The 26,823-nt window shown below is 59.6% G+C and overlaps 2 protein-coding genes across 3 annotated transcripts in view; both read right to left on the reverse strand.

The window, feature by feature from the left end:
• Positions 1–63: 63 nt before the first annotated feature.
• On the reverse strand, positions 64–13,450 carry IDH3B (isocitrate dehydrogenase (NAD(+)) 3 non-catalytic subunit beta). Of its 2 annotated transcripts, none has more exons than XM_054632701.2 (12): positions 13,343–13,450; positions 12,345–12,425; positions 9,610–9,702; positions 8,787–8,907; positions 8,591–8,651; positions 7,133–7,265; positions 4,697–4,830; positions 3,331–3,433; positions 2,664–2,810; positions 2,475–2,569; positions 2,341–2,401; positions 64–191 (listed from the first exon to the last, which is right to left on the reverse strand). In XM_054632701.2, the coding sequence occupies exons 1-12, from the start codon at positions 13,376–13,378 to the stop codon at positions 111–113; spliced, it is 1,146 nt and encodes a 381-aa protein (XP_054488676.2). In that variant the 5' UTR covers positions 13,379–13,450; the 3' UTR covers positions 64–110. The 2 variants fall into 2 exon arrangements, with proteins under 2 accessions (XP_054488676.2, XP_054488673.2); XM_054632698.2 differs by lacking the exon at positions 64–191 and adding an exon at positions 473–1,433.
• Positions 13,451–14,293: 843 nt separating this feature from the next.
• Positions 14,294–26,823, reverse strand: part of VPS16 (VPS16 core subunit of CORVET and HOPS complexes) — a 20,571-nt gene continuing 8,041 nt past the window's right edge. Inside the window, exons 9-24 of the mRNA XM_077177906.1 lie at positions 26,672–26,761; positions 25,506–25,600; positions 24,754–24,830; positions 24,536–24,667; positions 24,328–24,455; positions 24,215–24,250; positions 22,665–22,773; positions 22,457–22,591; positions 21,962–22,070; positions 20,990–21,087; positions 19,722–19,826; positions 17,746–17,823; positions 16,744–16,913; positions 16,576–16,672; positions 15,547–15,650; positions 14,294–14,830 (exon numbers count right to left, since the gene is read on the reverse strand). Coding sequence (XP_077034021.1) covers positions 14,686–14,830; positions 15,547–15,650; positions 16,576–16,672; positions 16,744–16,913; positions 17,746–17,823; positions 19,722–19,826; positions 20,990–21,087; positions 21,962–22,070; positions 22,457–22,591; positions 22,665–22,773; positions 24,215–24,250; positions 24,328–24,455; positions 24,536–24,667; positions 24,754–24,830; positions 25,506–25,600; positions 26,672–26,761 — 1,708 coding nt within the window. The 3' untranslated portion in view covers positions 14,294–14,685. The remainder of the gene's footprint in view (positions 14,831–15,546; positions 15,651–16,575; positions 16,673–16,743; positions 16,914–17,745; positions 17,824–19,721; positions 19,827–20,989; positions 21,088–21,961; positions 22,071–22,456; positions 22,592–22,664; positions 22,774–24,214; positions 24,251–24,327; positions 24,456–24,535; positions 24,668–24,753; positions 24,831–25,505; positions 25,601–26,671; positions 26,762–26,823) is intronic.

Consider the following 26,823-nt stretch of genomic DNA (forward strand, 5'->3'; position numbering starts at 1 on the left):
CCCGCGGGGCTCACCCTGTCACCAGCAGCCTGCCCGGGCCGAGGGACACTGACAGCAGCACGGTCACACCTGAGGCCACTTTATTGGAGTCGCCAGGGCCGGGGCTGAGGTCACTGCACCTCCAGGGCATCTATCACGGCCTGGGTGAAATCCATGGAGGTGGAGTAGCCCCCCATGTCCGCCGTGCGCACCTGCAAGGAGACGGGAGGTTAGGGGGGACCAGCAGGGGCCCTGCCAGAGTGGGGTCCCCCCGGCCCCAGGCTGGGCTGTGGCACTCTGGGGTTGGGCTCCCTGGAGCCCTCGGCGCCCCCAAAACTGTCCCCGTGCCTTGGGGACGTGTGGAGGGGCTGCTGACCCCTCTGCCCCAGAGTCTGGTCTGGGCTTTGGCTCCAGCATTGCCCCCCCCCCAGCTCAGCAGCCCCGTGCCCCCAAAAGCTGCCCCGGGTCCCCCAGGGCAGGGCAGGGCTGCAGGGAAGCTTGGACCCTTTATTAGCAAAGCAGAGTACAGAGCACAACACGATGGCACAGCCCGGGGGGCACCAGGCCTGGCCCCAGGGCACAGCGTTATGGGATTGGCTCCCAGTTCCCCAATCCCCATGGGCTGGGGGGCACGGGGTCACCTCCCCACCCTGTGCCACGGCTGGAGTGTGCCAGGGTCACCCCATGGCATGGGGACCCTGTGCCAGCAGCTGCCAAGGGGGCACAGGGTGGGGGATGCCACCCTGTCTGTTTATTGCTGGAAGCTGCACGGGATGGGCCCGGCGGGAATGGGGTCACGGGGGTCCCGTGGGAATACAGATCCCACAGCCACAGGGATCCCCTGGGAGAATGGGGTCCCACAGTCCAAGGTCCTGTTCCCACAGGGATCCCACAAATCCCACTGGTCCAACAGTCAAAATGATCCCATGGGAATGGGGTCCCACAGTCCCAAGGTCTCATTCTCAAAGGGATCCCACAAATCCCACTGGTCCAACAGTCAGAATGATCCCATGGGAATGGGGTCCCACAGTCCAAGGTCCTGTTCCCACAGGGATCTGAGAATCCCACTGGTCCCACAGGGATAAGAATCCAGTAATGGGGATCCCATGGGAATGGGGGGTCCCAGAGCCATGGCGGGTGGTCCCAATGTCCCTAGGAGCTGCCTATGATTTGGGGGCGCTGCCCCATCCCCCCAAAACCACCCAGGGAACCCCAAACTCCGCACTGGGCGCCTCCTGTGGGGATGGGGAGGGGTTCCTGGGGTTCCCTCCTCCCTGGGGGGGCTGGGAGGGGTTTGGGGAGGGGCTGAGGCGCTGAGGGAGCTGCTGGGGGGCCTGAGCCCCATAGCTGGGGTGCAGGGGGGGCTAAGCCCCATAGTTGGGGTGCAGGTTGTCAATGACGGACTTGACGAAGTCGGAAGTGGTGGAGTAACCGCCCAGGTCCCGGGTCCTGACCTGCAAATCCAACACAGGGAGGGGAGAAACGGGGAAAGGCTCTGGTGAACAATGAGGGAACGGCTGGGACAGGGACAGGACAGCAGAGAGAGACAGCAGGGACCCTCCACAGCCCTGCCAGGACCTGTGGGGGGAATGGGGACATGGGGACATGGACAGGTCCCTGAGAGCCCTGCCAGGACCTGGGGTGGACATGGGGACATGGAGAAGTCCCTGAGAGCCCTGGGGTTGCACTGGGGCTGTGGAACGTTCCTGGGAGCCCTGCCAGGAGCTGGGGTAGGAACGGGGCTGTGGAACATCCCTTGAGAACTATGCCAGGACCTGGAGTGGACATGGGGACATGGAACATCCCTGAGAGTCCTGCCAGGACCTGTGGTGTGGGAATGGGGCTGTGGAACATCTCTAGAGAACCATTCCAGACCTGGGGTGGACATGGGGACATAGAAAGGTTCCTGAGAGCCCTGCCAGGACCTGGGGTGGGAATGGGGACATGGAGAAGTCCCTGAAAGCCCTGGGGTTGCACTGGGGCTGTGGAACATCCCTTCAGAACCATAGCAGGACCTGGGGTGGGAATGGGGCTGCAGAAGGTCCCTGAGAGCCCTCCCGAGAACCCAAATGCAGCCAAGGCCATGGTGGATCCCCCAGCCCTGCTAGAAGCCCTTCCTGAGCCAGGACATGACCACAGGGGCTGGACACAGCACTGGGCCTGGGATTGCAGCTGGGAAGAGAAGAAGAACCCAAATTCCAGCTGGGAAGAAGAGAACCAGAACTGCAGCGGGGAAGAGGAGAAGAACCCAAATTCCAGCTGGGAAGAGGAGAAGAACCAGAACTGCAGCTGGGAAGAAGAAGAGAGCAGGCAGAGAAGGTGACCCAGGCACCCCCAGCCCTACCCCTGCCCCGCACTCACTTTTCCACCTTTGATCACCTTCTTCACGGCGTCCGAGATCATGTTGGAGTGGTATTCCAGGCTGGAACGGGGGGGCAAGCGGGGGTCAGCCCCTCAGAAGCCCCCCAGACCCCCCCTCAGAGCCCAGCACGTACTTGAGGTGCCGCAGCATGTTGGAGGCCGAGAGCAGCATGGCCGTGGGGTTGGCGATGTTCCTGCCCACGGCCTGGGCGAAGGGGTGCCGGGCTCCCTGCGGGACACGGGGCTCGGTGACAGGGCCGTGCCACCCTGCCAGCCGTGGGCACGCTGCCCTGGGGCGCCCCGGGGTGCCCACCCCTCCTCACCATCTCGAACACGGCGTACTCGGCGCTGTAGCTCTCGCCGGGCACCACGCCGGCGCCGCCCACCAGCCCCGCCGCCAGGTTGTCCACGATGTTCCCGTACAGGTTGGGCATCACCAGGACGTCAAACTGGTAGGGATTCTGCACCAGCTGGGATGGGATGGGATGGGAATGGGAATGGGGCTGGAACAGCTGGGGGGAAGCTCAGCCCCGCTCTGGGACAGGGGGCAGGGCCCAGCTGTGGTGGGGCGGGATGAGATCTGAGGCGTCTCCAACCCAGATCATTCCATGATGGCGCAACTGCCTGGGGCAGCAGAGAGGGGAGTGGGGAGTTTTTAGGGATTTAAAGGGGAATTATTAGGGACAGAAACACAGCCAGCCCCAGTGAGGCTGCAGGAACCCAGGTCCCCAAATCCCCCCCAAATTTCCCCCAGGAGCAGCACTGGGATAGCCCTGGAGCCCAGGTGGGACAGAGCTGGGAATGTTGGGAATGCTGGGGGGGCTCCTGCCTGGCACGGGGACAACCCTCGGCCAGGTGGGCTCGGTGTGCCCAGGCTTGGAGGTTCCAGCTCCTCAGGGAGGGTGGGAAGGGATCAGGGACAGGGACAAGGGATGGGGACACGCTCAGGGGCGTGGCCGGTCGGGGGTGTGGCACGGGGGCGTGGCTCACCTGCATGCAGCAGTTGTCGATGATCATGGTGTCGAATTTGATCTTGGGGTACAGCTCGGCCACCTCCTTGCAGCACTGCAGGAACAGCCCATCCCCCAGCTTCCTGCACAGGGAACACCAGGACGGGTTGGGGGACAGCAGAGGAATCCCAAAGGCTGCAGGGACCCAGCAGGAACTGGGATCTGTGACACCCTTTGGGGGTCCTCACGCTGGTTTCCCCCCCTCTCCCTGATGGGAAGGGGATTTGTCCCAGGTGGGAGGTGCAGGAGGAGCTGTCCAGGTGCTCCCATCAATGATCCCAGAGCTTGGGAATCTGCAGGAGTGACCCCAAGCCAATGATCCCACAATCCATGGGGACAGAGTTGCTGCCCTGGGAATATCTGGACACTGATTTACCAATAAATGTGATCAGCTGCAGGTCAGGGTCTGCTCACCCCTGGCTGGGAGCAGAATGAGGGAAAAGCCCAAATCCCAGGGAAATCCTGATGGCCCTCACTCCAATCCCCAGTGTCCAGCCTGGCCTTGGGCACTGCCAGGGATCCAGGGCAGCCACAGCTGCTCTGGGAATTGCAGCCCAGGCAGGAATTCCTTGCCAAGACCCCACCCCAACCTCTCTGTTTCCACCTTGAAGCCCTTTCCCCCTCTCCTGCCACTGCAGGTGTCCTGGAGCCCTGCGGGTCACGCTGGGGTCACCCCGCTGCGGCTGAGGGGACAGGGGTGACAGTGGCACTCACACAGCAGAGGGGACAGGGGTGACAGTGGCACTCACACAGCTGAGGGGACAGGGGGTGACGGTGGCACTCACACAGCAGAGGGGCCAGGGGTGACGGTGGCACTCACACAGCAGAGGGGACAGGGGTGACAGTGGCACTCACACAGCTGAGGGGACAGGGGTGACAGTGGCACTCACACAGCAGAGGGGCCAGGGGTGACAGTGGCACTCACACAGCTGAGGGGACAGGGGTGACAGTGGCACTCACACAGCTGAGGGGACAGGGGGTGACGGTGGCACTCACACAGCAGAGGGGCCAGGGGTGACGGTGGCACTCACACAGCAGAGGGGACAGGGGTGACAGTGGCACTCACACAGCTGAGGGGACAGGGGTGACAGTGGCACTCACACAGCAGAGGGGCCAGGGGTGACAGTGGCACTCACACAGCTGAGGGGACAGGGGTGACAGTGGCACTCACACAGCTGAGGGGACAGGGGTGACAGTGGCACTCACACAGCTGAGGGGACAGGGGTGACGGTGGCACTCACACAGCAGAGGGGACAGGGGTGACAGTGGCACTCACACAGCTGAGGGGACAGGGGTGACAGTGGCACTCACACAGCTGAGGGGACAGGGGTGACAGTGGCACTCACATGATGTTGGCCTTGTGCACAGCCGTGACCTTGGCCCGGCCCTTCTTGGTGGCGTAGTCGAAGGCGAACTTGGCGATGCGCTGGGACTTGGCCCTGGTGATGATCTTGAGGCACTCGATGACGCCCTTGGCACTCTGGGGACACAGCGGGGCTGTCACAGCCTGGCCACCACCACCGCCACTGCCACCCCCGCTGGCCCCGCCGGCTCCGGCCTCTCTTCCCTGCCCCATTGGTACTATTTATTATTATTATTATTATTATTATTATTATTATTATTATTATTATTATTATTATTATTATTATTACTATTATTACTATTATTACTATTATTACTATTATTATTATTTAATTTTATTATTAATTTATTATAATTATTAATTTTATTATTGATTTTTGTTTTACTATTATTAATTTTTATTACTATTATTTATTATATTACCTTCCCTATTGTTATTATCATCATAATTATTATTAATTATCTTCCCTTCCCTATTATTATAATTACCATCATCATTATCATCATAATTATTATTAATACTAATAATATTTATTACCTTCCCTTCCCCCTCCTTATGTTTATTATTACTAGTACTATTATTATCATTACTATTAGTTATTATTATTCACCACATTTGTTATGTGTTACACGTATTATTATATCAATTATTCTTACACATATTTATTATTTTTTGTTATTATTATTTTATTTTTATTTATTATTTTTATTATTTTATTATTATTTATTTATTATTTTATTCTTACACATATTTATTATTTTTTTTATTATTTTTATTTATTATTTTTATTACTTTATTGTTATTATATTTATTATTTTATTCTTACACGTATTTATTATTAAATTATTATTAATTCTTATCATCGCGATTTTTACAATTAAATATTTCTTATCATTAAAATTTTGTTCCAATTACTATATATTTCTTATTATCACCATTTTGTTTCAATAACTGAATTGTTCACATCATCATCATAATTTCATTTCAATTATTGAATTTTTCTAAAAATCACCACTTTGGTTCAATTGTTGAATTGTTATCATCATCATCATCATCATCATCACCATTTTGCTTCAATCATTGAATTGTTCTTATCACCATCCCCACCACTTTGTTTCAATTATTGAATTTTTCTAATCATCATCATTTTCTTTCAATTATTGAACTGTTCTCATCATCATCATTTTCTTTCAATTATTGAATTGTTCTCATCATCATTTTGTTTCAATTATTGAATTGTTCTCATCATCATCATTTTGTTTCAATTGCTGAATTGTTATCATCATCACCATCACCGCCATCATCATCACAATTTTGTTTCAATTATCAAATTGTTCTTATCATAATTTTGTTTCAATTATGGAATTATTCCCATCACCACTTTGTTTTAATTATTAATTTGTTCTAGTCTCAGCCCAGATTTGCCTTTTCTGTGCAGTTCTCCTCCCCGCCGGTGCCTCCATCCTGGCCAGGGCTGACCCAGGACAATGCCCAAGTGCCACTGTCCCCTGTGCCAGGCACTGTCCCCGCTGCAGCCACCCCAGTGCTCCCTGGGGCTGGGTGTGTTCCTATCCCCAAACGTTCCCCAATCCCACTGCTCCAGGCAGGTCCAGAGTGTGCTGAGCAGGGAATCAGGGAATCGTGGAATGGGGTGGATTGGGGACACCTTGGAGCTCATCCCATCCCACCCAGGGACACGTCCCACCATCCCAGGGGGATCCAAATCCATCCAGCCTGGCCTTGAGCACTGCCAGGGATCCAGGGGTTGGGAATTCCCAGGAGTTCTCTGGGAATTCCAGCCCAGGCAGGAATTCCTTGCCAAGATCCCAGCCCAATCTCCCCTTTCCCAGTGGGAGCCATTCCCTGGCTCCTGTCCCTGCAGGCCTTGTCCCCAGCCCCTCTCCAGCTCTCCTGGAGCCCCTGCAGGCACTCTGGATTCCCTGGAATTTTCCCTTCTCCAGGGGAACATTCCCAGCTCTCCCAGAGCAAAAGAGCTCCAGAATCCTGGAATGGTTTGGGTTGGAACAGACCTTAAATCCCATCCCATCCGTGGGCAGGGACACCTCCCGCTATCCCAGGTGGATCCAGCCTGGCTTGGGCACTGCCAGGGATCCAGGGGCAGCCCCAGCAAATCTGGGAATTCCAGCCCAGCCAGGAATTCCTGGCCAAGATCCCAGCCCAATCTCCCCTTTCCCAGAGGAAGCCATTCCCTGGCTCCTGTCCTTGCATCCCTTGTCCCCTTGTTTTACAATCCCTGACCCCTATCCATAAAATCCAACCACTCCTTTTGCCATTTTTCCCCTTTTTCCCCCCTTCCTCTCCAGCTCTCCTGGAGGCCCTGTAGGGACTCTGAGGAGCCCCTGGAGCTGTGCCCCGTGCAGGTGCCACTGCAGGTGTCCCAGGCTGTCCCCTGTCCCACCTCGTGCTCCAGGGAGCTGTACTCGCCCTCCGTCTGCTCCCGGATGATCACCAGGTCCAGGTTGTTGTGCCGGGTCTGGTAGCCCGAGAGGCTCTTCACGTGCACCACGTTGGCAAACAGGTCCAGCTTCCTCCTGGGGGACACGGGGACATGGGGACACGGGGACATGGGGACACGGGGACACGGGGACACAGGGACACGGGGATACAGGGACACGGGGATACAGGGACACAGGGACACGGGGATACAGGGACACAGGGACACGGGGACAGGGTCGCCGGGGCTGCTCCGGGGTCACCGTGTCCCCTCTGGGCGCTGGGGACACAGCTGGGGCCACCTCCCCTCTGCAGGACCCCAGGGTGAGCAGGGACAGCTCCTGGCCAGGGATGGTCCCTCAGAGTTTTTGTCTCCCAATAATCATTAATTATTAATTAACGGGGTTTTCCCAATGACAAATTCTGGGATCCACCCCAGCATCTCCAGAACTTCCAGGGAAGCAGGATCAGCCAGCAGGGGCAGCTCCAGGCTATGAAGTTTTGCTTCCCAATAACTCATTAATTATTAATTAATGGATTTTTCCCCACTGACTGTTCCCTCCAAGTCCCAGGGGACACAGCTGGGGCCACCCCTGCCTCTGCAGGACCCCAGGGTGAGCAGGGACAGCTCCTGGCCAGGGATGGTCCCTCAGGGGTTTGGCTGCCCAATAACTCATTAATTATTAATTATTAATTAATGGGGTTTTCCCAGTGACAAATTCTGAAGGCCACTTCATGATCTCCAGAATTTCCAGGGAAGAAGGATGAGTCAGCAGGGGCAACTCCAGGCTATGGAGTTTTGTCTCCCAATAACTCCTTAATTAATAATTAATGTTTTATCCCCAGTGACTGTCCCCTGCAAGTCCCAGGGGTCACCTCCCCTGCAGGACCCCAGGGTGAGCAGGGACAGCTCCTGGCCAGGGATGGTTCCTCAGGAGTTTGGCTTCCCAATAACTCATTAATTATTAATTAACAGGGTTTTCCCAGTGACAAATTCTGAAGGCCAGTTCACCACCTCCAGAATTTCCAGGGAAGAAGGATGAGTCAGCAGGGGCAGCTCCAGGCTATGGAGTTTTGCTTCCCAATAACTCATTAATTATTAATTAATGTTTCATCCACAGTGACTGTCCCCTCCAAGTCCTTGAGGTCACCCCCTCTGCAGGACCCCAGGGTGAGCAGGGACAGCTCCTGGCCAGGGATGGTCCCTCAGGAGTTTTGCTTCCCAATAACTCATTAATTAATAATTAATGTTTTATCCACACTGACTGTCCCCTGCAAGTCCCCGGGGACACAACTGGGGTCACCTCCCCTGCAGGACCCCTCAGGGTCCCACTGAAGTTTTGTTTCCCAGCCCACACAGAATCCCTCAGCCTTTTCCTCTTGCCCATAACTCATTAGTGATTAATTAATTAATTTTCCCCACCTGAGCCTCATGTCATAGGATGCCAGGTCTCCCTTGTACTCCATGGGTGTGTGGATCTTCCCTGCAGGACACAGAGCGGGGTCAGGACATGGGGGAATTGTCCCAGTGTCCCACAAAACCCTCCCGTGGCACAGCCTGCGGGGTCAAGGGGAGGACAGGGACAGGGACAGGGACAGGGACAGGGCCAGGTGCTCACCAATGAGGGCCACCTTGCTCTCCTTCATGGAGTCCACCACCCGGTCCAGCTTCTCCTCGGACGCCGTGTTCTGCACCTCGCTCAGGTGGTGCTCGTCAAAGATCACGGGGACATTGCCAGCCTGGGACAGCGACAGGGACAGGGACAGGGCCACCCACGGTCACCCCACAGGAGCCCTGAGCCAGCCAGGGCCGTGCTCGGGGACAGGAGGTGTCCCCTCAGCACCAGTGATGGAATCATGGGGTATTTCCCTTGGGAAAACCCTCTGAGGTGGCCCCAGCACTGCCAAGGCCACCCCTTGGGATGTCCCCAAGTGTCACATCCACAGGGCTGGTAAATCCCCCCAGGGATGGGGATTCCTCTGCTACCTTGGGGAACCATTTTTAGGAGGAATGATCCCAACATCCCAAATCCAATTATCCCAAATCCCTCCAGGAATGGGGACCCACCCTCTCTGCCTGTGGGACACTCAGGGACAGGCAGGAACATGCAGGGACACTCAGGGACTTATAGGGACACTCAGGGACACACAGGGACAGGCAGGAACATGCAGGGACACTCAGGGACAAGCAGGGACTCGTAGGGACACTCAGGGACATTCAGGAATACTCAGGGATACACAGGGACATGCAGGTATACATAGGGACACTCAGGGACAGGCAAGGACAGGCAGGGACACTCCTCAGGGACACTAAGTGATAGACAGGGACATTTAGGGACACTAAGTGACACATGGGGACGGGCAAGGACATTTAGGGACACACAGGGACACGCAGGGACACTCGGGCCAGCTGCTGCTGCTGTCCCCTGGCCATGGCCATACCTTGAAGACCTCCTTGACAGCGTGCATGAGCTCCGGGCCCACGCCGTCCCCCGGCAGCATTGTCACCTGGAATGTCCCCTCAGCCCTGTGGGACTGCAGGGACACAGCGGGGTCACCCCAAACCGGGCCAGAGGCACCCCCAGGCCCTGAGCCACATCACACCCACAGGGACACGGAGTGATGGGGACATGGGGACACGGAGTGTCTGGGTTGGGAACGCCCTGCAGGGCCAAGGCCACCACTGAGCATTGTCCCCAAGTGTCACAGGGTTGGGTAATGCCCCAGGGATGGGGACTCCACAGCTGTGCAGGGCTGGACAGGAGGAAAACTCCCACAATGTCCCCACAATGTCCTCCCAAGGGACCCCCGGGGACACCCAAGCCTCTCCTGGCCCAGCCTGGGGCCGTGTCCCTTTGTCCTGTCCCTGTCCCCAGCTGTCCCCTCCTGGCAGAGCCACAGGGTCCCCCCTGATCCCCCTTTTCTCCAGGCTGAGCCCCCTCCCCAAATCCCTCCTGTCCCTGGGCACCCTTGTCCTGAGGGGCCAGAGCCAGCCCAGGGCGGAGCTGTCCCTGTCCCTGTCCCTGTCCCGAGGCCACCCGGGGGTGGCACCAGCCCTGAGCACACCCAGCACCATGGAGGGCCTTGCTCTGCTCAGCACTGCCAGGAGTAACCTGTGCCTCTGCCCAGAGGGATCCTGAGAGCCCCCGCGCTCCTAAATCCCCTCATCCCTGCCCTCAGGATCCCATGGAATTCTGGACAGGCATTTTGGGAGGAATATCCCCAACATCCCACCCAAATCCCTCCAGGGGTGAGGCCTCCCAGTTTCTCTTTTCAGGAGGAATTTCTCCAATATCCCAGCACAGCCCTGTGTTCCTAAATCCCTTCATTCCTTCTCCCTCCCCTCAGGAACTCCTGGAATTTTGGACAGGCATTTTAGGAGAAATTTCCCTAATAATCCACCCAAATCCAGGGATGAGGCCTCCCCATTACTCTTTCCAAAAGGAGTTTTCCCCAATTTCCCAGCACGGCCTGTTGTTCCTAAATCCCCTCATCCCTGCCCTCAGGAACTCCTGGAATTTTGCACAGCCATTTTAAGAGGAATTTCCCCAATATCCCACCCAAATCCCTCCAGGGATGAGGTCTCCCAGTTTCTCTTCCCAGGAGGAATTTCCCCAATATCCAGGGACACCCCAGTGTTCCTAAATCCCTTCATTCCTTCTCCCTGCCCTCAGGATCCCATGGAATTTTGGACAGCCATTTTAGGAGGAATTTCCCTAACAATCCACCCAAATCCAGGGATGAGGTCTCCCAGTTTCTCTTTCCAGGAGGAGTTTTCCCCAATATCCCAGCACAGCCCTGTGTTCCTAAATCCCCTCATTCCTTCTCCCTGTCCTCAGGAACTCCTGGAATTTTGGACAGCCATGTTTAGCAGGAATTTCCCAATATCCCACCCAAATCTTTCCAAGGATGGGGACTCTCCCCTTGTTTTTCCAGGAGAAATTTCCCCAATACCCAGGCATGGCCCAGTGTTCCTAAATCCCTTCATTCCTGCTCCCTGGCCTCAGGAACTCCTGGGATTCTGGACAGCCATTTTAGGAGGAATTTTCCCCATATCCCACACAGATCTCTCCAGGGATGAGGACTCTCCCCTTCTCCTTCCAGGAGAAACTTCCCCAGTATCCAACCCCATACCCCAGCACAGGCTGTTGTTCCTAAATCCCCTCATTCCTTCTCCCTGCCCTCAGGATCCCATGGAATTTTGGACAGGCATTTTGAGCAGGAATAGACCCAATATCCCACCCAAATCTCTCCAGGCTTGGGAACTCTCCCCTTCTCCTTCCAGGAGGAATTTCTCCAATATCCCAGCACAGCCCAGTGTTCCTAAATCCCTTCCTTCCTTCTCCCTGCTCTCAGGAACTCCTGGAATTTTGGACAGGCATTTTTAGCAGGAATTTCCCCCATATCCCACCCAAATCCCTCCAGGGATGAGGACTCTCCCCTTCTCCTTCCAGGAGGAATTTCCCCAGTATCCAACCCCATATCCAGGGACACCCCAGCGCTCCTAAATCCCTTCATTCATTCTCCCTGCCCTCAGCACCTCCTGGAATTTGCCAAACCCCATTTTGGTGGCCCAGACCACAAGAGAACCTCACTGATCACTCCTGGGATGTCCCACCCACCCCTTACCTTCCTTCCCCAGCCTGGAATTCCCTGTGGGAGCTGCTCCCAGCAGGAACACCCCCAGTCCCAGCCCAGGGAATTCCCTGCCAGCAATGCCAGGGAAACTCCAAATCCCCAGTGGGAATGGGGGAGGAAGGAGGGAGGGAGGGAGGGAAAGCTGAGAGTCACAAATGGGGAGCTTTAAATAAGCTGGAATCAAATGTCCAGAGCACAAATGTGAAATACCAGGAGGCAGAGCTGAGGGAAGGGCAGTGCCTCAAGGTCACACCCGGGGCTGAGCCCTTCCCTCAGCCATATTCCCAAGGAATCAGGGAATTTTCTGGCTGGGAAAAACCCCAGAGACCCCCCCCGCCAGCACTGGCCATGTCCCCAGGTGCCACCTCCGCAGGGATGTCAAACCCCACCGCGCTCCCCAAGAAGGAATCACCCCAATGTCCCACCCAAACCTCCCCTGAGCTTTTCCCAAACCCCCCAGCCCCTCCTCTCCTCTCAGGGAGTTTGGGGGGTCAGGGCTCCCCCCTGAGCCTCCCTGGCCCCCCAGATCCCCTGCTCACCTTGGCCTGGGCTTGCTGCAGGAGGGTGGCCGAGGTGCCCAGCGCCCGCCATGCCCCGAGGCTCTGGGCACGCAGGAGCCCCTGCGGGTGCCACAGGTCAGAGAGCCCCGCCAGGGGCAGGGGGTGCCCCCCAAAACCCTCCCCGAGCCAAAAATGTCACCCCCGAAAAGACACCCCCACAACCCAGCCTGAAACTCGTCCATCCCCAAACTGAACCCCCCCGGCCCTCACCTCACGCTCTGCCCCACACAGACCCCCAGACCCGAGTGAACCCCCTCACTGACCCCCCCCAAGACCCGACTGAATCCCCAGACCCGTCTGACCTCTCAGTGACCCCCCCAGACCCGTCTGACCCCTCACCAACCCCCCCAGCCCTCACTGACCCCTCAGCAACCCCCCAGACTGAACCCCCAGACCCGTCTGACCTCTCACTGACGCCCCCAGACCCTCCCAGCCCTCAATGACCCCTCACTGACCCCCCCAGAGCCGTCTGACCCCTCACCAACCCCCCAGACTGAACCCCCAAACCCGTCTGACCCTCCCAGACCCGTCTGACCCCTCACTGACCCTGCCCGGCCCCCAGTGACCCCCTCAAGCCCTCACTGACCCCCCCAACTCTCACTGACCCTCCCAGCCCTCACTGACCCCTCATTCACTCCCCCAGACCCCTCCAGCCCTCAATGACCTCCCCAAACCCTTCCAACCCTCACTGACACCCCCCAGACCCTCCCAACCTTCACTCATCCCTCCCTGACCCTCCCAGCCCTCACTGACCCCCTCAAGCCCTCACTGACCCCTCACGGACCCTCCCAGCCCTCAGTGACCTCTCACAGCCCAGAGAACGATGAGGTCAGACCCCGTTTGACCCCCCTGACCCTGTCCGGCTCCCCCATACCCGATGTCCCACCCCAGAGCGATGTCCCCGCTCATTCCGTGCCCTCAGTCCCCGCGGCTGAGCCCGCTGTCCCCTCAGCGCCCTTGTCCCGTCCCCCGCTCACCGCCGCCGCCGCCCAGCCCGCGCTGAGCGCCGCCATCTCTGCGAGCCCACAACGCACCGCGGCAAAGGGGCGGGGCGCAGAGTGACGTCACAGAGGGCGGGGCCTCGCGGGCCCTGTGGCGCCCCCTGGCGGACGAGCGAGATAGCGCGGGAATGGGACCCGCCAGTGTCCCACAGTGCCCACCGAGTGTCCCACAATGTCCCCCTGGGACACACCCAATGTCCCCCAGGGACCCCCCAGTGTCCCCCAATGTCCCCCGGGGACCCCCCAGTGTCCCACAATGTCCCCCTGGGATCCCCCCCCCCACCCAGTATCTCACAATGTCTGCCAGGGACACCCAGTGTCCTCCCAGGGACCTCCCCAGTGTCCCCACGATGTCCCCCTGGGACACACTCAACGTCCCACAATGTCCTCCGGGGACTCCCCCAATGTCCCCACAGTGTCCCCCAAGGACTGCCCCAGTGTCCCACAATGTCCCCCAGGAACCCACCCAATGTCCCCCCAGGACCCCCACAATGTCTCCTCAGTGCCCCCCCAGTGTCCCCCTGGGACCCCCCACAATGTCCCACTCCAATGTCCCCCTGGGACCCCATTGGGACCCCCACAATGCCCCCCTCCAATGTCTCCCTGGGACCCCACCAAAGTCCCCCCAGGGACTCCCCAGTGTCCCCCCAAGGACCCCCACAATGTTGCCCCAAGTGTCCCCATGGACCCCTCCAATGTCCCCTCAGTGTCCCCCCAGGGAGTCCCCAGCATTCCCCAATGACTCCCCCATGTCCTGCCTGGGACCCCCTCAATGTCCCCTCAGGGACCCCCCCAGTGTCCCCCCAGGTGACTCCTGGGGACACCCAGTGATGCCCCCCTCCCGAACCCCTGCTGTGTCCCCGACTGTCCCCCCCCCACTCATCCCGGTGTCCCCAAGGCTCCCAGGCCCTCCTTGGTGACACAGGACACGGAGCTCTTGTCTTTATTGCACAGGCAGGGAGGGGACCCCGCTGTCCCCAGCGGCGCCACCTCTGCCACCCATCCAGCAGGGACACGGCCGGGAGCAGCTGCCAGGGGACAGGGATACCCCAGGGGGGCTGGGGATGTCCCCTCAGGGTGTCCTCACAGGGTGTCCATGGGGTGTCCCGGGGGTGTCCCCAGGATGTCCATGGGGGTGTCCATGGGGGTGTCCTCACAGGGTGTCCATGGGGTGTCCTTGGGGTGTCCCTGGGGTGCCCCTGGCAGTGTCCATGGGCTGTCCCTGGTGGCATCCATCGGGCTGTCCCTGGCGGTGTCCCTGCAGTGTCCCGGGGGTGTCCCGGGGGTGTCCCTGGGGTGTCCCCGGTGTGTCCCCAGGGTCACTTTTTGAGGAGCTGTGCCCGGGCCCGGTTGAGCCTCTCAGCCAGGGCGCCGTCGGTGCCGGGGGAGCACCGGGACAGCACCAGGCTCATCTCGGCCTCGTTCTTGCGCTCCATGGCCGCCTCGGCCGCCTGCTCCAGGTCCCTGCGACACCAGAGAGCCGTGAGGGGACAGCACGGGGACACAGGGCACCCCCACCTTCTCATCACTGTCCCCCACCCTGGCGGCTCCCGGTGTCCCCAAAGCCTCCTGTGGGTGTCACCCCCCAGATCCCCACTGCTGCCCCACAGGGAGGGAGTTCCACTGCGTGCTTCCAGATCCCCACGAGGGTCCCCTGGATGTCCCCATGAGGGTTCCCACGATGTCCCCCCAACAGGGGTCCCATGGATGTCCCCTGAAGGTCCTCCTGAGGGTCCCTTGGATGTCCCCCTGAGTGTCCTTGGGATGTCCCTGCAAGGATCCCCTGGATGTCCCCCTGAGGGTCCCCTGGATGTCCCCTTGATAGTGCCCAGGATGTTCCCTGAGGGTCCCTGGATGTCCCCACTGAGGGTCCCCAGGATGTCCCCCTGATGGTCCCCTCACTATCCCCACAAGGATCCCCTGCATGTCCCCTGAGGATCCCCTGGATGCCACCCCAAGAATGTCCCCCCTGAGTGTCCCCTGGATGTCCCCACTAGGATCCCCTGGATGTCCCCCCATGAGGGTCCCCTGAATGTCCCCGCACTGAGGGTCCCCAGGCTGTCCCCCGAGGGTTCCCAGGATGTCCCCCGAGGGTTCCCAGGATGTCCCCAGAGGGTCCCAGGATGTCCCCTGAGGGTCCCTGGATGTCCCCAGAGGGTCCCTGGGTGTCCCCAGCGCACCCCACGAGGACGAAGGCCTTGACGCGCTGCTCGGGCGGCACACGCGGCGCGTATTTCTTGGCCTCATAGCGGTTGTGGTGCTTCACTGCCACCTCCACGAAGGGCTGGGGAGGGAGGAAGAGCAGGGAGAGGTGAGGAAGGGCAGGGAGAGGTGAGGAGAGGAGGATGGAGGGGCTGGAGAGGGGAGGAAGAGGGTGAGGAGAGGGAGAAGGAAGGAAAATGGTGGAAGAACAGGAATGGAAGGGAATGGAGAGATGGAGAAGGGAGGAAGAGGATGGGGGAGATGGAGAAGGGAGGAAGAGGGTGGGAGGTAAGAGAGGGAAGAGTGTGGAAGAGCTGGAATGGGGAGGAAGAGGATGGGAAGGAGAGGATGGATGGGTTGGAGAAGGGAGGAAGATGGGAAGGCAGAAGGGAGGAAGAGGATGGGGAGATGGAGAAGGAAGGAAAATGGTGGAAGAGCAGGAATGGGAATGGGAGAGATGGAGAAGGGAGGAAGAGGATGGGAAGGCAAGGATGGGAGCGCTGGAGAAGGGAGAAGGAGGAAGAGGATGAGAGGGAGAGGATGGGAGGGTTGGAGAGGGAAGAAGATGGGGGCAGGAGAAGGGAGGAAGAGGATGGAGAGATGGAGCAGGAGAGAAGGAGATGGTAGAGCTGGGGAGGGGAGGAAGAGAATGGGAGAGATGAAGAAGGGAGGAAGAGGATGGAAAGAGATGAAGAGGGATGGAAGGGTGAACTGGAACAGGGAGGAAGATGATGGGAAGAATGGGACCTCTAGAGAAGGAGGAAGAGGGTGGGAGGGTTGGAGAGGGCGGAAGAAAAGGGTGGGAAGGGCAGGGAGGGGAGGAAGAGGATGGTGGAGCTGGAGAGGGGAGGAAGAGGAGGGCAGAGTGGGCATGGGGAGGAAGGGGGTCAGAGGGCTGAAGAAGGCAGGAAGAGGATGGGAGAACGGGAATGGGGAGGAAGAGGACGGGAGGGCAGGGAGGGGAGGGAGGAAGACGAGGGGGTGACTGAGGCAGCCCAAGCTCTCACCAGGTACCCAATGGGCGACTTCTTGCTCTTGGAGAACTTCTCCATCTCCTCCCAGTCCCCACGGGTGGCCAGGGCGTTGATCTTCAGCCACCAGTACCTGGGCACAGGGGCACAGGGGCTCGGGGCTGTCCCTGAGCCGTCCCCAGCGCCCCCAGGGCCCGTGCCCACCTCTTGTCCGGGATCCTGAAGTCCCGGTAGAGCTGCTCGGCGCGCTTGTGGTGCCCGTCCAGGATGAGGGTGGCCACGGTGTCGTGCAGGGACAGGTCCAGGTAGGGCTTGTCCAGCTCCTCCTGCAGGTGCCGCTGCAGCCGCAGCAGCTTGATCTGCTCCTCTGTGGCCTGGGACACGGGGACAGCCGTGGGTGCCCTGGCCAGCCTTGACATCCCCAGCCCTGCCCCGGCCCAGCCTCGATGTCCCTGGCCCAGCCTTGATGTCCCTGGCCCAGTCCCAGAGTTCCTGGCCCAGCCCCAGAGTCCCTGTCCCAGCCTCGATGTCCTTGTCCCAGCCCTGAGGTCTGTGTCCCAGCCCCAGAGTCCCTGTCCCAGTGTCCCTGTCCCAGCCTTGAGTTCCCTGTCCCATCCTTGAGTTCCCTGTCCCATCCCTGAGGTCCCTGTCCCATCCTTGAGTTCCCTGTCCCATCCCTGAGGTCCCTGTCCCAGCCTCAATGTCCCTGTTCCAGTCCCAGAATTCCTGGCCCAGCCTCAATGTCCCCATCCCAGCCCCAGGTCCCCATCCCAACCTGAGGTCCCTTTCCCAGCCCTGTCCCACCCTTGGGGTCCCTCTTCCAGCTCTGTCACAGCCTTGGTGTCCCTGTCCCAGCCCACAGTCCCCATGCCAACCCTGAGGTCCCCGATCCAGCCTTGGTGTCCTTGTCCCAACCTCAATGTCCCCAGCCCAGCCCTGAGGTCCCTTCCCCAGCCCCGTCCCACCCTTGGGGTCCCTGTCCCAGCCTTGGGGTCCCTGTCCCAGTTCCAGAGTTCCCATACCAGCTTTGGGGTCCCTGTACCAGCCCTGTCCCATCCTTGATTGTCCCTGTCCCAGCCTCAATGTCCCCATTCCAGCCACGCCCCTGGACAGGCAGCCACTCCCCCAGCCTTGTCCCCAGGGCAGGGACAAGTGACCTCGTCCCTGGTGTCCCTGGTGTCCCTGGTGGCACCCGGGCACTCTCACCTTGGCAGCAAAGTCGTTCTTGGCCTTGTAGAACTCGTCCAGGGCGTTCTGCAGGGCGGCCACGCGGCCCTCGATCCGCTGGGATGGCACGGGGATGGCACGGGGACACGGGGACATGGGGACATGGCATGGACATGGGGACATGGGGACATGGGGACATGGCACGGACATGGCACGGACATGGGGACATGGCACAGACATGGGGACATGGCATGGACATGGGGACATGGGGACATGGGGACATGGCACGGACACAAGGACATGGGGACATGGCACGGACATGGCACGGACATGGGGACATGGCACAGACATGGGGACATGGCATGGACATGGCACGGACACGGGGACATGGCACGGACATGGCACGGACACAGGGACATGGCATGGACATGAGGACATGGCACAGACACGGGGACATGGCATGGCCACGGCACAGGGACACAGACAAGGACAGGGCATGGGGACATGGCACAGACATGGGGACATGGCACAGACACAAGGACATGGCATGGACAGAGGGACATGGCACGGCCACGGGGACATGGAGACATGGCACAGGGACACGGACATGGCACAGACACAAGGACATGGCACGGACATGGGGACATGGCACAGACACGGGGGCATGGCATGGCCATGGCACAGGGACACGGACAAGGACATGGCATGGACATGGCACAGGGACACGGACAAGGACAGGGCACAGGGACACGGACAAGGCCACGCACAGGGACATGGCACAGACACGGGGACATGGCATGGCCATGGCACAGGGACACGGACAAGGACATGGCACAGGGACATGGCATGGACATGGCACAGGGGCATGGCACAGACACGTCATTCCCTGCGTGGGATCCCGGGACAGATCCTGCCCCCCTGGGCGGAATCCCAAACCTGGCACAGGTGGCATGGGACGGGCACGGTGCCCCACAGCCCTGGGGTGCAAACTGGGAAGTTCCCACTCCCACACCCAACCCCTGCCATTCCCCCATCCCAAATCCCGCAATTCCCAGATCCATCCCAATCCCACAACTCCCCCACCCCAAACTCCAAACCCCAAACCCCAAATCCCAAATCCCAGACCCCACACCCCACTGACCTTCTGGCAGTAGCCCCCCAGCATGTGCAGGCTGCCCAGCTCCTGGTGACCCCCTGAACACCTCCAAAACCCCCTGAGCATCCCCAAAACCCCACATTCTCCATCCCAATCCCACAATTCCCCCACCCCAAACCCCAAATCTCAAATCCCAGACCCCACACCCCGCTGACCCTCTGGCAGTAGCCCAAGTGCACGTGCAGGTTGCCCAGCTCCTGGTGACCCCCTGAGCACCCCCAAAACCCCACATTCCCACACTCAGATCCCCCATTCCCACATCCCAAAATTCCCAGTTCCATCCCAAACCCCACAAACCCCAAATCCCAGACCCCAGAGCCTGCTGACCCTCTGGCAGTGGCCCCCCAGCATGTGCAGGTTGCCCAGCTCCTGGTAACGTCCTGAGCACCTCCAAAACCCCCTGAGCATCCCCAAAACCCCACATTCCCACTACCAAAACCCCACATTCCCCATCCCAATCCCACAATTCCCCCACCCCAAACCCCAAACCCCAAATCCCAGACCCCACACCCCGCTGACCCTCTGGCAGTGGCCCAAGTGCACGTGCAGGTTACCCAGCTCCTGGTAACCCCCTGAGCACCTCCAAAACCCCCTGAGCACCCCCAAAACCCCACATTCCCACACTCAGATCCCCCATTCCCACATCCCAAAATTCCCAGTTCCATCCCAAACCCCACAAACCCCAAATCCCAGACCCCAGACCCTGCTGACCCTCTGGCAGTGGCCCCCCAGCCCATGCAGGTTGCCCAGATCCTGGTAACGTCCTGAGCACCCCCAAACCCCCACATTCCCACATCCCAATCCCACAATTCCCCTGTCCCAAACCCCACAAACCCCACAAACCCCACAAACCCCAGACCTTCTGGCAGTAGCCCCCCAGCACGTGCAGGTTGCCCAGCTCCTGGTGGTTGTCGTCCTGGTTGTACAAATCCTTGAGCGTCTCCCGCTCCTGGTGCCGGCAGAACTGCGGGGACGGGGACATTTGGGGTCACCTTCGGGCTCAGGGGACACCCAGGGGGCCAAGGGGACACCTTTGGGGTCAAGGGGACACCCAGGGGGTCAAGGGACACCTTTGGGGTCAAGGGGACACCTTTGGGGTCAAGGGACACATTTGGGGTTTTGGAAGAGTTGTTGCCCCAAAGCTCCTCAGGGTGGCTCAGGGGATTTTGGGGGTGCTCAGGAGGTTTTTGGGGTGTTCAGGGGGATTTTGAGGTCACTCAGGGGTTTTTGGGATGCTCAGGAGGTTTTTGGGGCATTCAGGGGTTTTTGGGGTGCTCAGGGGGTTTTTGGGACCACTCAGGAGGTTTTTGGGATGCTCAGGGGGTTTCTGGGGTCGTTCAGGGGGTTTTTGGGATGCTCAGGGGGTTTTCGGGGGGGGTCAGGAGGTTTTTGGGGTGTTCAGGGGTTTTTGGGGTGCTCAGGGGGTTTTTTGGGGTCACTCAGGGGTTTTTGGGGTGCTCACCTGGCAGTACAGGCTGTGCTCTCAGGGTTTTTTTGGGGTGCTCAAGGTGGTTTTAGGATCACTCAGAGTGTTTTTGGGTTGCTCAGGGTATTTTTGGGCTCACTCAGGGGGTTTTTGGGATGCTCAGGGTGTTTCTGGGGTCGTTCAGGGGGTTTTTGGGGTGTTTAGGGTATTTTTGGGGTGTTTAGGGGATTTTGGGGGTCATTCAGGGGTTTTGGGATGCTCACCTGGTGGTACAGGCTGTGGTGTCAGGGGTTTCTGGGGTCGCTCAGGGGTTTTTGGGGTGCTCAGGGGTTTTTGGGGTCACTCAGGGTGTTTTTGGGGGGTTTTTGGGGTCACTCAGGGTGGTTTTGGGGTGCTCAGGGTGTTTTTGGGGTCACTCAGGGGTTTTTGGGGTCACTCAGGGTGTTTTTGGGGCACTCACCTGGCGGTACAGGCTGTGGTGTCAGTGTTTTTGGAGTGTTCAGGGTGTTTTTGGGGTCGCTCAGGGGTTTTTGGGGTCGCTCAGGGGTTTTTGGGGGGTTTTTGGGGTCACTCAGGGTGTTTTTGGGGTGTTTTTGGGGCACTCACCTGGCGGTACAGGCTGTGGTGTCAGTGTTTTTGGGGTGTTCAGGGTGTTTTTGGGGTCACTCAGGGTGTTTTTGGGGGGTTTTTGGGGCACTCACCTGGCGGTACAGGCTCAGGGCCACGGGCTGGTTCTGTAGGGTCATGAAGAAGGAGCCGCGGTTGAGCTCGTTCTTGAGGTGCAGCACCACCGTGTACACTGTGGGGACAGGGGACACACGGACAGGGGACACAAGGACAGGGTTTGGGGACAGAAGGTTTTGTTGGGGTGTTTTTCCTGCACCTCCCAATGCCCTCTGTGCCCCCCTGATCCTCCACGTGCTCCCCCAGACCCCAAAACGCCCCCAAAAGGCTCTACCAGACCCCAAAACATTCCCAAGGGGCTCCCCCAGACCCCAAAATGATCCCAAGCAGCTCCCCTAGACCCTATAACTCTCCCAAGGTGCTTCTCCTGACACCAAAACATTTCCAAAAGGACTCTCCCAGACCCCAAAATGGTCCCAAGGGACTCCCCAAACCCCCCAAAATGGTCCCAAGGGACTCCCCAAAGATCCCAGAATGGTCTCAGGGGATTCATCCAGACCCAAAGATGTTCTCAAGATGCTCTCCCAGACCCCATAATGTTCCTAAAAGGCTCTCCCAGACCCCAAAATGTTCCCAAGAGGCTCCCCAAGATCCCAAAATGCCCCAAAAGGCTCCTCCCGACCACAAAACATTCCCAAGGTGCTCTCCCAGACCCCAAAATGGTCCCAAAGGACTCCTTAAAGCCCCCAAAATGGTCCCAAGGGACTCCCCAAGGCCCCAAAATGGTCCCAAGGGATTCACCCAGACCCCAAAATGTTCCTAGGATGCTCCCCCTGATCCCAAAACGTTCCCAAGGGGCTCCCCAAGACCCCAAAATGTTACCAAGATGCTCTCCTAGAGCCCACAACGCTCCTAAAAGGCTCTCCCAGACCCCAAAATGCTCCCAAGGGACTCCTCAAAGACCCCAAAATTATCCCAAGCAGCTTCCCTGGATCCTATAACTCTCCCAAGATCCTCCCCCAACCCCAAAACGTTCCCAAAAGCCTCACCCAGGTCGGTGTCCCCGCTCTCGATGGCTTTGCCCAGGGCCAGTTTGCTCCGTTTCATCTTCAGCAGCAGCGGCACCTGCTCCCCGCTCCGGGGCTCGTACTCCAGCAGCTGCCCGGGGGACAGCGGCGTCACCTGGGGGTGGCAGTGCCAGCCCCTGTCCCCTCCCCGGGCCACCAGCCCACCTTGATGGCCAGGGGACACTGGTGTCACCTGGGGGTGGCAGCGCCAGCCCCTGTCCCCTCCCCAGGCCACCAGCCCACCTTGATGGCCAGGGGACACTGGTGTCACCCGGGGGTGGCAGTGCCAGCCCCTGTCCCCTCCCCGGGCCACCAGCCCACCTTGATGCCCAGGGGACACTGGTGTCACCCGGGGGTGGCAGCGCCAGCCCCTGTCCCCTCCCCGGGCCACCAGCCCACCTTGATGGCCAGGGGACACTGGTGTCACCCGGGGGTGGCAGTGCCAGCCCCTGTCCCCTCCCCGGGCCACCAGCCCACCTTGATGGCCAGCTCGGCGCGGCCGCAGTCGTAGGCGCGCGTGGCGATGTCCGAGTAGGAGATGCCCGCAGTGTCCCCGAGCTTCTGGTTGATGGCCTGGGCCACCTCCTCGTCCGACTTGTCCTTCTGCTGCACCTGTGGGGACAGCGAGCAGCGTCCCCAGGTGTCCCCAGGGCAGGGCTGGGGGCGTCCCCGGGCGTGCCCTCACCTTGTAGCAGGCCCAGTGCGCCAGGATGCGGCTGACGCCCTGCATCTCCGGCAGGCGCAGGAACTCGCAGATGCGGATGGCCAGGGGGTACAGGCGGCGCAGGACCAGCCTGGGGACAGCCGGACAGGGACGTCAGGGGACAGGGGACACCACGGGGACATGGAGGGGTCAGGGGACATAGGGGGAAAGTGGACACCGGGGGGACAGGGGACATGGAGAGGTCAGGAGGATATGGGGGAAAAAGGGGATATGGGGAACAGGGGGACATGGAGGGGTCAGGGGACACCAGGGGGGACATGGAGGGGTCAGGGGGATATGGAGGGAAAGGGGGGATATGGGGAACAGGGGGACATGGAGGGATCAGGGGGATATGGGGGTCAGGGGACACTAGAGGGACATGGAGGGGTCAGGGGGACATGGGGGAAAGGGAACACAGGGGCACAGGGGACACCAGGGGAGTCAGGGGGACACATGAGGGGTCAGGGGGACACATGAGGGGTCAAGGGGACACACCGGGGGAACAGGGGACACCAGGGAAGTCAGGGGGACACGTGAGGGGTCAAGGGGACACATTGGGGGTCAGGGGACACTGGGGGAACAGGGGACACACGAGGGGTTGGGGGACATGGAGGGGACAGGAGGACACAGGGGGACAGGGGACATGGGGGGACATGGGGACATGGAGGGGTCAGGGGGACAGACAAGGGGTCAGGGGGCATGGAAGGGTCAGGGGACATGGGGGGACAGGGGGACACCAGGGGGGATAGAGAACATGGGGGCACAGCAGGGGGAAATGGAATGGTCAGGGGGACACGGGGGTCAGGGGACACCAGGAGGGACAGGGGACACCAGGGGGGACAGGGGACACCAGGGGGGACAGGGGACACCAGGGGGGACAGTGGGGCACACAGGGGGGTACAGGGAATTGAGGAGTTGGGTTGGGTTTGGGAGGTCCCCAGGTGCTGGGAGCTGCTCAGCCCCTGGATATGGGAATGGGATGGGGAATGTGGGATGGGGAATGAGGAATAGGGGATTTGGGATGGGGGCATTGGGATGGGGGCATTGGGATGGGGAATTTGGGATGGGGAATTTGGGATGGGGAATTTGGGATGGGGACTGTAGGATGGGGGGCACTGGGATGGGGAATGTGGGATGGGGGGGATGTAGAGGGGTCCACAAGTGCTTGGGGCTGCTCAGCCCCTGGACATGGGAACAGGATGGGAACTGTGGGATGGGGAATTTGGGAGATAAGGATTGAAAGATGGGAACCTTGGAACGGGGAATGTGGGATGGGGATTTTGGGCTATGCAATACAGGATGAGGATATCAGGATAGGGACTGTGGCACGGAGATTTTGGGATGGGGATTTTGGGCTATGCAATACAGGATGAGGATATCAGGATAGGGACTGTGGCACGGAGAATTTGGGATGGGGATTTTGGGCTATGCAATACAGGATGAGGATATCAGGATAGGGACTGTGGCACGGAGAATTTGGGAAGGGAAGCCCAGGAAGGCTCAGGATGCTCCGGGGGCCGTGGGGCTCTCACCTGTCCAGCAGCACCTCGATGGTGAGCTGCTTGTATCTGCAGGGACAGTCAAGGCACATTTGGGATCACAGCTGCCCCGGAAGGCCCTGACCCCATTCCAGGCAGTAGGATACTGGGTGAAGGTGAGCGGGATCCCAATCTGGTAGTCCCTGATGGCGTTGAGGACCCGCAGGTCCTGGCACATGCGCACGAAGCCCTCAGGCGGGAACTTATCCAGGAAACACTTCCCAAAGGAAGCTGCCTGTGGGATCGGGGGGGGGAAATCAGGGAAAATCCTTCAGCCTCATCCTCCTCCTCCTCCTCCTGCTGCTGCTGGCTCACCCTCAGCAGGGATTTCTGGGTTTCAGGCTCGTGCTCGTAGCCCGCGGCCTCGATGCACTGGCCCACGGCCTCGGGGAGCAGCTGCTGCTCGCGGATCTCCCGCAGGTACTCGTCGGCCTTCTGGCTCTCCTTCTGCGGGACGAGGGGAATGGGAACCCCTGGGACACGGATCCCTTGGGATCCCAGCCCGGGGGGGCTCTCTGGGAAGGGGAATGTACCTCGTACTCCTTCTGTGCCTCCAGCAGCAGAGCGCCCGGGGCCATGGAGGCGATGCGGAAAATCTCCTGGCTGGCCTCTGCAGGGATGGGGACACAGCGGGGATCAGGGGCTGCTCCGGCCCGAGGGGGGCACCTGGACCCACTGCCAGGACCTGGCAGCGCCCTACAGCTTCCATGGCCTCCTTCCATGATCCCTTCCAGCACCAGGATCATGGAATGGGTTGGGTGGGAAGGGATCTTAAAGGCCAACAATTCCACCCCATCCATGGGCAGGGACAGCTCCCACTGTGCCAGGGGGATCCAAGTCCATCCAACCTGGCCTTGGGCACTGCCAGGGATCCAGGGGCAGCCCCAGCAAATCTGGGAATTCCAGCCCAGCCAGGAATTCCTTGCCAAGATCCCAGCCCAATCTCCCCTTTCCCAGTGGGAGCCATTCCCTGGCTCCTGTCCCTGCAGGCCTTGTCCCCAGCCCCTCTCCAGCTCTCCTGGAGCCCTGCAGGCACTCTCAGGATTCCCTGGATTTTCCCTTCTCCAGGGGAACATTCCCAGCTCTCCCAGCCTGGTTCCAGACTGGTTTGGGTGGGAAGGGACCTTAAATCCCATCCAGCCCCACCAGGGACACCTCCCACCATCCAAGCCCCAGTGTCCAACCTGCCCTGGGACATTCCCAGGGATGGAGCATCCACAGCTCCTCTGGGAATTCCTGTGCCAGGATCCCACACCCCAGGGGCCCAGGAGGGCAGGGAACTCACCTGGGATCTCGTGCAGGAACTCGTGGGTGCTGCGGGACAGGATCCTGACCCCGTCCAGCTCGGGCACCAGGTAGGAATCCTCATCCAGGACAAAGCTGGGCTCCAGCTAAGGGTGGCCATGGACACGGCCCCGGGGCCGCCCCGGCACTGCCGGGACAGTGCGGAGAGACGGGAACATCCCACGGGATGGGGGAGGGCCTGGGAGCATCCCATGGGATGGGGGAGGGCCTGGGAACATCCCATGGGATGGGGGAGGGCCTGGGAGCATCCCATGGGATGGGGGAGGGCCTGGGAACATCCTATGGGATGGGAAAAGGACCTGGGAACATCCCATGGGATGGGAAAAGGACCTGGGAACATCCCATGGGATGGGGGAGGATCTGGGAATATTCCATGGGATGGGGGAGGATCTGGGAACATCCTATGGGATGGGAAAAGGACCTGGGAGCATCCCATGGGAATGGGGAAAGGACCTGGGAGCATCCCATGGGATGGGGAAAGGACCTGGGAACATCCCACAGGATGGGGAAAGGACCTGGGAACATCCTATAGGATGGGGGAGGATCTGGGAATATCCCATGGGATGGGAAAAGGACCTGGAAGCATCCTATGAGAAAAGGAAAGGACTTGGGAACATCCCATGGAATGGGGGAAGGACTTGGGAATATCCCACAGGACAGGGAAAGGACCTGGGAGCATCCTGTGGGATGGGGAAAGGACTTGGGAACATCCCAGGGAACAGAAAAGGATCTGGAAGTCAGAGTGGGAGTTGGGAACACCCCATGGGACAGAGAAGGACCTGGGAGCCACAGTGGGGCTGGGAGCATCCCATGGGTTGGGGAAAAGACTTGGGATCATCCTATGGGAGAGAAAAGGATCTGGGAACATCCCATGGGACAAGGGAAGGACCTGGGGACGTCCCTGGGGACAGGGGAAGGACCCGGAAGCCAGAGTGGGGCTGGGAGCATCCCATGGGAGAGAAAAGGATCTGGGAGCCAGAGTGAGGCTGGGAGCATCCCATGGGAGAGAAAGGCCCTGTGAGCACCCCGCGGGACAAGGGAAGGACCTGGGGACAGCCCTGGGGACAGAGCAGCAAGGGGCGCAGCAGTGTGGGTGCCAGAGGCGGTGGCAGCAGCCCCTGGAGTGTCCCTGTCCCCAAAGGATACCGGATGCACTCGGAGCAGTTCCCCACCACCATCAGCTGCCGCTCCCAGGCCAGCACCACGGCGCGCTGCCGGCTGCGGGGCCGCGTGCACCTGCGGGACCCCGGCCCCATCAGCCACGGCCCGGGCACCCCAAACCTGGGGCAGGGACACCC

This window comes from Agelaius phoeniceus, chromosome 4 (assembly GCF_051311805.1).
Source record: "Agelaius phoeniceus isolate bAgePho1 chromosome 4, bAgePho1.hap1, whole genome shotgun sequence".
NCBI lineage: Eukaryota > Metazoa > Chordata > Aves > Passeriformes > Icteridae > Agelaius > Agelaius phoeniceus.